This window comes from Vigna radiata, chromosome 5 (assembly GCF_000741045.1).
Source record: "Vigna radiata var. radiata cultivar VC1973A chromosome 5, Vradiata_ver6, whole genome shotgun sequence".
Classification (NCBI taxonomy): domain Eukaryota; kingdom Viridiplantae; phylum Streptophyta; class Magnoliopsida; order Fabales; family Fabaceae; genus Vigna; species Vigna radiata.
The window spans coordinates 1,487,291-1,498,735 of record NC_028355.1 but is presented as its reverse complement, the minus strand read 5'-3'; the positions used below and the strand labels follow the sequence as shown (position 1 = coordinate 1,498,735).

Here is an 11,445-nt window from a genome sequence, read left to right as displayed (position 1 = left end):
ATCTTTTTTTTTACACTAATGCATGTTTAATAATTTTTCTTTAGGATTTGTTATGGTAAAATTTTGTTTTTATAAGTATTTTTACGCTGGATTATTTTATGAGTATTTAATTACTTACATATTTTTTTAAATTGAGTTAAAACCATTTTTGCTTTTAATATATTTTGAAGTTATTTAATATTTTTTAGTTTTCTTTTGTTTTTTTTATGTAGGTTTCATGTTTGAGTTAATGTAATTTTTTTTATTAAATTTTTGTTAATACTTTTTAGAGAGTGATAACATGATAATGTAAATGACATGTTATAGTGAATGATACATATCACATTGAATAACTGAGTCATGTTAAACAACAACACATGTCATTTATATTGTTGCGTTTTTATTATGGACGAAGTCTATGTAAAGGAGGTCATTCAAGCAAATCAAATGTTTAGTACTTCAAATATGGCAAGTATGATCATTATGCAAAAGAGTGCTACTTAGATAAGTGCTTCAATTGTGATAGGGTCAGACATTTTGCTAAAATTGTCGATCTAAGGACAAGAAGGAAGAGAAGACCAACCTTCTTAAAGAAATTATTGAAGAGGAAGTGGTGTTATTAATGATAAGACATAGTTTAGGGGTCGAACATAAACAAAGAGAGAACTCGACAAGAAGGTTAAGTAGTATAGAGAATTCAACAAAAAGGTTGAGTATCATAGATAACTTGACAAGATAATCAAGTAACATTGAGAGGTCAGCAAAACACCTAGATAGATCAATGATGCATTCAGATAGTTAGGTAAGGTGGATAAAAAGCTTAGATAACTTTGTGGGAAGTCTAAATAACCCATATATCTAAGTGGATCATGTAGATAATTCAGTTAAGTTGACAAAACAAGTGAAAAACTCAAATAGCTCGATGAGATGTCTAGAAAGCTCAATGGTGCATCTGTACAACTCGGATAGCCTAAACATGTGTGCAGACAAGCTTGTTATTCAAAGGTTAGAGCTTGAAAAAGGTGATTTGCAACAAATAATTAAAAAGGAAGTTATAGGAAATGTAGAGTTACAGATAAACTAAGAGAAAAGAAAGCAAGTTTTGCATAAACGAAGCCTGGAACTTAAATAAGATATTTCAAAATTGCGAGAACAATTGCATGTCGAGAAAAATCTAAGAGTTGCATTAAAGGTGCAATATGAGAAGTGCGACTTGAAATGGATGAAGAGATCAATGCAATTGAGCGCAACAATACATGGGAGTGGTTTGATATCTTAAAAGAAGCTCAACCTATTGATAAGAACTCGAGTAAGAAGAGGTTGGTTACTAAGATAGCAAAGAACCCAATGAGTAACAAGTCGATCAAAGTAAGAACAAGTTGACCATAATGAAAGCGAAGTACAAGTCAACTAGGGTGAAGAATCTGACTATTAGTAAAAGTAGTAAGCATACCGTAGACTATGTATGGTAAAGCTAAGATGAAAAGAAAAATGATTAAAGACAAAATAAATATTTAAGTTTACTGGAGATTTTGTTGAGTAAACTTTAATGTAATTAGTTACATTTAATAGTTTGTTATAATTAGTTGAGAGATTACAAATGTTAAGAGTACTTCTTAATATTAAATAAGTTTAGTAATAAAGGTCACTAATTATGTTTTAGCTGTAGTTGAGTTGGTCGTAATTGCGTTGAATGCATGTGGTTGAAGAGGCAAGGCAAATTACTTATAAATAGTTCGTATACTACTCCAAGTATTTCACACCAAATAATAATATTAATGAGTATATGTTCGAAAAGGCTTGCTGTCAACATGAAAAACCAATAACTTCAAGAATGAGTAGTAGATGATTATGTAATATTTTTCTTTTCAACTATTATATTATAATAGTTTATTAGTGCTTTAAACTAATCTTTAAGTATTTTAGCCTTAAATTGAATTAAAAATAATACTTTAATTTAGCTTTTAATAAAAAAATCAATTTTTTTATATAGTTTATTTCAACTCAATTAAGTAAATTTTTAATTTGAGTTTTTTCAACACTTAGAATTAATCAATAAATCATCAATGTATGTGGTTGAACGACCAAGATAAATGGTCAATAAATAGTTTATATATTACTCAAAGTATTTCACAGCAAACAAATCATATGAATATATTTTTAAAAAGGTTTGTTGTCAAATAAAGAACCAATAATTTCAAGAATGGATAATAGATGATTATGTAATATTTTTCCTTTCAAGTGTTATAATTGTTTAGTAGCGCTTTAAACTAATCTTTTAGTATTTTAGATTTTTATAAATTGAATTAAAAGTAATAATTTAATTTAGTTTTTAATAATAATAAAAACAGATTTTTTATATTGTTTATTCCAGTTCAATTAAGTACTTTTTTTTTTAATTTGAGTTTTTTCAACGCCTATTTAGAATTAATCAATAAATTATTAATTGATATTACTATTGGTTAACATGATGTGTTGCGTAAAAAGATGCTACTCAGAAATTATCAATTCCTAATTCAGTAACCAATAATGATCAGATTCTTATCAGAGAAATAGGGGGAAAAGGAGTTTAAGACTTGCAATTGTTTGATAAAACAATGAAATATATATTTTATAAATAAAAGATTACGTACAACACCTATGATATTTAGGTATCATTCCCTTAACACCTTCATAATATGTAATGTACTAAATTAAGTGTAAATTACCAAAGTAAAACTCCTAATCTGATTGGAGAAAACCGGTACCATAAGTATTTTATGTAAGTTTTTTATTATTAATTATAAGTCTTGATACATGGCTGCAACACGACTAAGACATTGAAAAGAACTTGATAAATTGAAGATAACTTTGAGCAGATTTGATTAAGATGAGATATTCGATTGGTGAACCAAAAATTATATTTAGGCCACAAAGAAGAAGCAGAGTGATATCCTTGTATTGACAACTTGGTATAAATGTTGTCATAAGTTGTTCTCTAACATCACGTGGATCCTTATTCTCTATCTAAGGTATACATGTACATCTCAAAAGTTCTATTTACAAACTGTGGAAATTGGAAATTATTCTATGCAGAAAATTTCTGTATGCATTCCAATCGTTCGCATAATTATCCTACAGTAAAGTACTGATCCTCCCTCGCTGTCAAATGGATTCAAATCCACATAGCCAGACCTGTTTATAATCCATCTCTCAAATGGATTCTATAGTGCAACGAGTTCCTTTGACTACTTTTACTTATCATGTATGTCTGCAGGCAGAATACAGATAATGGTAAAATAAGAATATTGTTCCCCATAAAAGCTGTCTGAATGCAGTTCCTTACATGTTTTCACCTTGATAATTTATGTGGACCATTTATAAAAACCTTTTATAACGTAAATTACTAAGTAAAACATCAATTCTAATCAAAGAACAATATCAATATCAGATAAACTTGAACTGCATCTAAGTTTTGTTTTTGGTTAATAGGTGAAGAGATATGAATATTGAATATACCTTACGCGGTGCCTTCTTGTCGTAAAGGCTGAGCTTCAGCATGAACTACATTATTTTGCTGGTCCAGTGGCATGTATTGTGACATGATAGCCATGATCTCGGAGTCCATGTAAGACTACAAAAAAAGAGACACGTAAATTAATATAGTGATTGGTGATAATTTGGATTTCCAATTTAACATGAACTGTGTAACATTATCTGTAGTTGAGAACGGATTAAGCTTACCCGGAGCCTATATTTGTAGAACACGTAACCAGCTAGACCAGCGCCCAGAACAACTGCTATGACCACAAAGGCAAGGAACCGTCCAAATCGTGATCCACTTCTTTCTGCGCAAGACAGAAAGCAAAATTCTAATCATAAACAAACTGAATTTTCTTTAGAAAACATTAGTTATGGTGGTGGGATAATAAATTGACAGAAGTATTAATAGCAAAGTAAAAGTCGGGCTTTAATATCTTACCAATACAGACATCTTGTTCCTTTATATATAGAAGATTTCCTTTGCATTTACAATCGTAACCACCCCAAGTGTCCTTGCAGCTACAGCCATCACACTGACAAACACTTCTTTCCTTACATTCGTCAACATCTGAAAAGATCAAAACATGTTTTTAGATAGATTTGTATATTTAAAAAATTGATCGTACGAAGAAAACCTCATTTGTTTAATTGCTTGCCACAGTAAAATCAAATGTTACCTTCGCATTTATAACCATCCCCAACAAACCCAACCGGGCATTGACAACCATTCGCCTTGGAGTCCTTCATTTATACAGAAGGGAATTAAGTTAGCCAAGAGGGATGTAAAGGAAAGTGGTAGAATAAGTCTTTCAATAATCAGAAGATGAAATGAAAGTTAGGTTATGCAGTACTGAACTGAGCAAGCTGAGAAAGTAACTCCGTTTTTAGTTTCTGACCAACAACCACCATTGTTTATAGAACACCTTGCAGGTCCAAAAGCTGTCATATAAGGAAAAGAATGTAAACCTCAGAAACGTCATGAAACAGAACATATAACTGTGCCTCTTAATATGAACTCTACTACGACTTTTTTAGTAGTTTGGTCATTCTAAATATACATTAACCCATCCATAGTATTTGAATATTTTATTAATTTATTCCTAGCAGCCATAGGTAACACTGACACACAAGGCTCTCCAAAGAGAAGCAGAGATGACTGGCTTGAATAAATCAATTCTAGCAATATTGAAATGGGGCTTTTATATCTTTCAAAAGCCATCTTTATAAGTTAAACCAAGCAACCCAGTACGGAATTAAAGATTAATTTAATAACGGATCTTTTCATTATGAATGCAGTGCTTATTAAAGTGAAAATTGACCACATAACGATTAACGAATAAATAGTAATAGTAATTCTCATAAAATGTTAAACATGAATTCATATTCCCTTGCCTTTTTTTTCCATAAGTAAATCAATCTAGACCACAAATAAGAATGTTTAAGGGGAGAGGATATACCGATCTTCATCAGAATTTGAGTAAACATCCATTTGTATTTGGATTTCCATTACAATATAAAACAAATTTTCTCAATGATGAAAGTTGCATATGGATGACTTCCAAAACATAGAAGTGTTTTTAATCTGTAGCTCCCATAGCCATCTTGATGTATGAAAAAAGAGAAACGAATATTTTGATATTCTAAAATAACTTTTTAGATTGGAAAATGCATACCTTCACATGTAGTATAGCCATCACCCTTATACTGAACACCGTTCACAACAGGGCACTCGCAAACTCTTCCCCTGAATGTGTCCTGAATAAAAGTATAAAGGCTAAGTTTGTAGTCAATCGTAAGCAGACACAAATGGCTACCATACATCATTTCCAATGATTCTAACTTTGGGGAAGGGAAACGGTAACAGTAATTCCTTATTTTATACCTTGCAAGCAGTTATGTTAGCCTTTTTGTCTTCCCAGCATCCTCCATTTCTTTCAAGACACTCATTAGTCTCAACATCTGGTAAACTCAAACCAGGATGTATAATTTAGAATATTACACATTACACTTTTAGAACTAGAAGAGTCAATCATAAATGAAATTCATATAATAAGATATCAAGCGCACTAACCTCCACTTAAACAAACTGAAGGTTCAGTAGTCTCCTTAAACCCAGAACATATAGCCTTCAGTACAGCAGTTCTCTCCAATTTTCCTTTAGACGAGATGAATATAATATTCAGAAATCAGATATATAAGGTATGTTCATACAAAGGATAGCTGAAGTTGACATATAACACAAGCATCCTCTACATTACACCAATACAAAATTTAAACTAACCAATTAACTAAAATAAAAAGCATAGAGCCCATAATATACAAGCAAGAGATAAAGGAATGGAATAAGATGACACAGAAGAACAAAACTACATTAGAGAGAACTAAAAAAGTTCTAAACTACACCAATCTGCCTCGAGTGAGAAAGAAAACCAAGTTTTTCAATAAAGTAAAGGCAGAGTCAAAACCCTAAATTCATAAACAAGAATTAGGTTGACATCCGGTATCGAATTAAAGTCTTCCGTGAGTCTAAACTAGTTTTCGGACAAGGAAACATGTCCTTTTGCATTAACAGAAAAAGCTCTCCATTTACGTCTCGGGAGATGATCACGATGGTTGATGCTCTAGTTTTAGACAGAAGCGTCAAAATTTACGGAGCTTTTTAGTGGCCCAGCCAGGGAAATATGTAGAACCAAAAGTCATAATATGTAGAGTAAGAGCATTTTTTCTGGACCCCTAAAACAGGATTTTGATAGCCAAATTCAATAAAAGAATGCATAGGTCACTCATACATTATTGAAGATCAGTAAAAGCACGACTTGTTCAATTTACTTGATTTCATGTAGGGACTTAAGTAACTAACCTCTATACTGGACATTGTTTAAAACCAATGTTGGCAAAATGGTGATATCACCACGAGATCCTCTACCGATCTGAATATCACAAATGAAACACAAGTACATCAATTATTCAATTATGTAATCGTCTGGATTTGGTACTTCATTTTAAAATGTAGCCTTTTTTATGACAGTTATAACATTTTTTTCTTTAAATTTTCTAAAGACAGCTATAAATATTAAAATGTGACCTGGACTTGTTGCTCATTCTTTAGCACTTCATTCTCCACATCCGCTTCAGGATCACCCATGCATTTTTTAATTTTCTCCATAGGCAGATCTGTAGCATTAAGATTTAACTTTCACAATAGAAGAGAAAAAAATTCATTTAACTCAACAGCATCAAAAAGTAATATTTACCCAATGATTTCATCACTTCCTCAGCACAATCTTTGCTGTATCTTTTCTCCTTCATAGAACATCTGATATGGAAATCTGTCACATAATCCCACCAGACCCATGAACGATTGCTCTCATTGGCAACCCTATGGACACACAGCTGCCTCAAATTTTCGTACACCACATCCTTTCCTTCATATCCCTCACCAAAATCCTTCTCTGGATCCGGGGCACAATATCTCCCATGGTTTATACACTGCGATTTACACTGACTGCTAAGAATGAAGGGCGGTGGACAAAACCACGTTATATAGTGAGGTGTGAACAAGGTGTAGCCACCCCTCTCAAGAATCTGAGCATGACCCTTAAAATTCTTCACGAAATTCATCTGTTCATCACAACGAGCTCCACATTCATCATTGCTGTTGGTCCAAAACTCATACTCAACTCTGTTATCAGGGTGAGGTACTGACTCTCTCCAGTCAATTCTGAGCAAAACTTCATCTTTGTTCTTCAAAGCGTCCTTCAACGAATCACCAAAGGATTTTTCTATCAGAGCTGATGGAATCACGATCTTCTCGATGTATCCATCAGCATCAGAGCTCTCCTCAGGAGAATCCATGGTAATAAGAGACTCATCAATGCTGTCAGTCACCAAAACTGCTGCAGCACCAGCTAGTTGTGCATGCCAAACCTTCAAGGCAAAATAACACTCTACAAGTGCAAATAAATTTCCCAGTAAGCATCACAAAATATGGATATGAAGAATAATAGTAGAAAAGGATTATTGAAGTTCCCATGAAATGCTTATGAGCCATGTTCTTTTGTTGCCTTAAGGATTCATTAAAAGAAACATCCAAGAATCTGTTTAGAAGAGCTTATTTATAGCTTATACGGACCTATCATAAGACAATTACTTGTGTAAAATTTGGAATAAGATTACGTAAGTTAAAAATTAATTTTATGGGAAATTAATATAAGAGACTCTTTGTAAGTTAGTTTATCATTTTACATATGAATTAATTAACATATAAAATTAATTTACTTCATTTTTCTTTCATATTTTGTTATACTTATAAGTATTTTGGAAGAAATTCGTCCGAACACGAACCAATTCTCTAGGATAACTCCCCATTTTATTTTTTTCCTTCTGGTATATAAACAGTTTATACAAAGTGAACTTACGTGATAAGCGCTTAATTAAACCATTTATCCGAACTGGAAAAGAAAGCCAATTTAAGAGGAAACAATGACTAGGCTAACAGTCAAAATAAGAAACAGCAGGACTTCATTTCTCTTCATATTTCACTAAAAGATAAGAAACTCAGTAAAAAGAGAAAATATAACAAGAAAAAAGAACGGGACCAACTAACAGATAAACATATTCCATAGTAAAATCAACGTATAAACTATCAACGAACATAACTAGTTTCAGAACACACCATACAAAAAAAAAAAGGATCACGTAACAGTAAATTAACACGACGTGAATGAAACATGAAGCACGCACGATGAACGAATCAAAGTCAACGAAAACAAAACAGAAGAAACAGATAGATGCACATATAGATTGATAGATATATAGATAGATAGATAGATACCTCCACGATCAAGAAGAACAATAGTAGGACGATAGGACTGAAGTTTGAAAGGCTTATCTCCGTCGAAGACCTGACAACCGTGCGAGCCTTTGGCTGGATACACGACAGAGCCAACGATGAATCCTCCGTAGTCGGGAAGGCCAAAGTTACCGATGGCGCCGTCACGTTTCGTCCGCATCTTGTGCGGCGAAAGAACAGTTATGCTGCTCTTCTCCACCACAAACCGCGCGTCGACAAGAATCAGCCACGCCGCAAACAGAGTGACGGCTGCAGCCGCAGCAACGCACAGTTTCATGGTTAATTTGCGTTGGTGATGTTGGTGAAGAAGTGAAGAAGAAGAAGAAGAAGAAGAAGAAGGAGAAGGCGTGTGGTTGAAGATTGTGTAACTGTCTGGGTCGTACCGGTGAAAAGTTTTGCTTAGAGAGAGAGAAAGAGAGAGAGCTGTGTGTCGTTTAATGGTGCGGAGGTTTGCGTTTCGCAATCAAACGGTGACGTAAAGCGAGGGTAAACGACAGGTGAAAGGAAGAGGAGGTGGTGGACGGAGTCAGGGGAGCTACCTCTACAGTAAGACACACGCGCGCGCCAACACAATACACACTTCCTTTCTTTTTTTTTTCTTTTTCTTTTTCTTTTGTTACGTGAATCAGAATTTATATATCTTTACTCCATGGAGGGAAGGTCTTTGTCGCCTTTTATTTTTAATTAATACAAATTATTAATAAAGTATTTAAATTTCTATTTATTTTATATGCTTGTCTGACGTGTTTTTATTTTAACAAATAAACTATTAGTAAAAAACTTTTATCTTTTTTTTATTAAAAAATAGGAATGTTTATTTTAAATTTAACCGAACTTGTTCTATGTAAATTTATGGTCAAAACACTGAATAAAAAACAAAAGCTTTTAGAAACTGACAAAATATATTGGTAAACGTGTGTAAATTTGTCTTATCTTAATCAGTAATTTTGAATTTGATTTATCAAAGTTTTGAGTATTTATAAAATATTTCCAAAATTTTTTTATTGAAAGAATATGAAGTCTTTATTTTTATGTGATTTTCTTTTCTGTTGACTTAACAACAAACAAATTATATAATAAAAAAATTATCAACAATTTAGTTTGATGTGAAACAAAAGTTAGTTATTGACAAAGTCAATAAATATTTCAAAATATAATATAGAAAAAAAAATGGAAATACACTTAACAAGTAAATAGAAATGCAAATATCTTATATAAATAAAAAAGTTTCATTAGTTGTTAGTCTAAGTTGCTTTGCCCTACACTCTTTTAGTTTAATTCTAGTTGAATCTAATTCATGGAATATTAAAATCAATGTAGCACAAGATGACATCGATGAATTCAATGATAAACTTATTAATGTATTTGTGTAGATTAATGCGAGGCAATGAATGTGTATGAATGCTAACAAGTATATTCTTTTTTTTAGAGTGGTGATTTTATACATATTTAACAATTTAAAATAATAATATTATAATTATATATATATTTCTTTTGATTTAAATTTTTTTAATACACATTATTGTATTGTTAAAGTGGGTTGTTAAAAGAATTTTTTTTTTTTTAAGAGTCTCAAACTATTTTTATTTAGTGGACTGAGTCTAGGGTGACAATGAAGTATTATGGATCCTTTTATATATAGTTCAATTAAGTTTCCTTTCTTTGTCTTTTCAATTTCATGGAATCTCTTAAATAGACATGAAGACATAAATTTTCTGCCTGAAAAAACGTGAACAAAAATATTAAATAAGCTTAGTTTTTATTTTTCTAAAAAATATATATTATTTTCTTTATGTGTCAAAAATAATATTTTTATATATTAATGATACCTTTTCTTATGCTAAAAAAGTTACCTAGAAAGTACAAAAGAAGAAGAATTGACACTTATGAAATTGCAAGGAAGAGGCAATTAGGGTTTCTTGGGTCAAGTCAATGAAAAAATAAAATAAAATAGAAAAAAGATAAAAGTTTAATTTTTAGATATGTAAGTCTTTTGGTCAATGTGGAAAACAATGATGCAGAAAAGCCCACCTTAGAAGGCACGTTAAGTGCTTCCAGGGCTAAGCTGACACTTACAATCTTGAAAATTATTTATAATTTTTTGGTGTATGACATTACATCTACTTTATATTTATGTAAAATATAAAAAGTGTCTATTAACAAAATTTAAAAATGAATAAAATTATACACGGAAAATATAAGGAAAAGAATTTAAGCTTTATAAACAATAGAAAATGACAAGTTGATTCTTTAAGAAAAAGTATAATAAGTTACTATATTGCTAAGATAATTAACTACAATTTAATGTGTAATGTTGGGTTAGCAAATTACATGTCAAGTATACTATTAAGTTGGTTTAAATAAAAAAAATATATAAAAACAAAAAAAGATTTGCAGAGAAGACCATTATACAAGTCAACAACATAGTGACTCTTTTCCTTTCTTCAAAATTTAGGATTTAGGTTTACACAATAGTCATGGATAAGATAATGCCCCACTTCTACCGTGGGGGAAAAAGTTTCTTTTCATAAATATTTTCATAAATAATAGGTTTAATACCTATTTTGGTCTCTGAGGGTTTGTTTAAAGTGGTCCTTCCTTTTTTTAAAAGTTCACTTTAGTCCTACTTTTCGCAAAAACTGTTCAAGTTGGTCTTTTTTGGTAACGGCATTAAGTTCACTAACGCAGAGCTGCTAGGTGGTGTAATGTTTGATGATGTGGCATTGTAATTTGTTTTAAAAAAAATATATAATGATGACGTGTAAATGAGTATAATTAGGATTGGATTAAAAAAAGGAGGGACCACCAGAGAGGTTTGCCTCCCGGAAAGTCTCTCGCCGAAATAACCATCTCCCTCGACCTCCATCTTCCTTGCTAGAAACGCAAATCTCCACTGCAGAGTCGTCCTCCCAACGGATTAACACGCCTCCACCACCACTCTCTCAATCTCCCAAACACAGCACCACTACCATCGTTCTCGTTTATCACCTAAAACTCAGACAAACTCCGCCATGACGCAGAATGCCACCCAGTCCACCATCGCATCATCACCGTGCCGCCATTGCTTTTGCTTGTTCAAGCCACCGAACACA

General features: G+C 32.0%; 1 protein-coding gene across 1 annotated transcript; it reads right to left on the bottom strand.

Moving 5' to 3' along the window:
* Positions 1-2,794: 2,794 nt before the first annotated feature.
* LOC106762608 (vacuolar-sorting receptor 6) lies at positions 2,795-8,685 on the bottom strand (the record flags this gene model as incomplete). The annotated part of the gene is given in 13 exon segments (XM_014646610.2): positions 2,795-3,229; positions 3,478-3,592; positions 3,703-3,806; positions 3,941-4,069; positions 4,179-4,242; positions 4,358-4,440; positions 5,175-5,256; positions 5,384-5,460; positions 5,573-5,656; positions 6,362-6,431; positions 6,587-6,675; positions 6,756-7,448; positions 8,336-8,685. Coding segments are annotated over 12 exon segments (1,884 nt in total). The 3' UTR covers positions 2,795-3,229; position 3,478.
* Between the last annotated feature and the right edge of the window lie 2,760 nt (positions 8,686-11,445).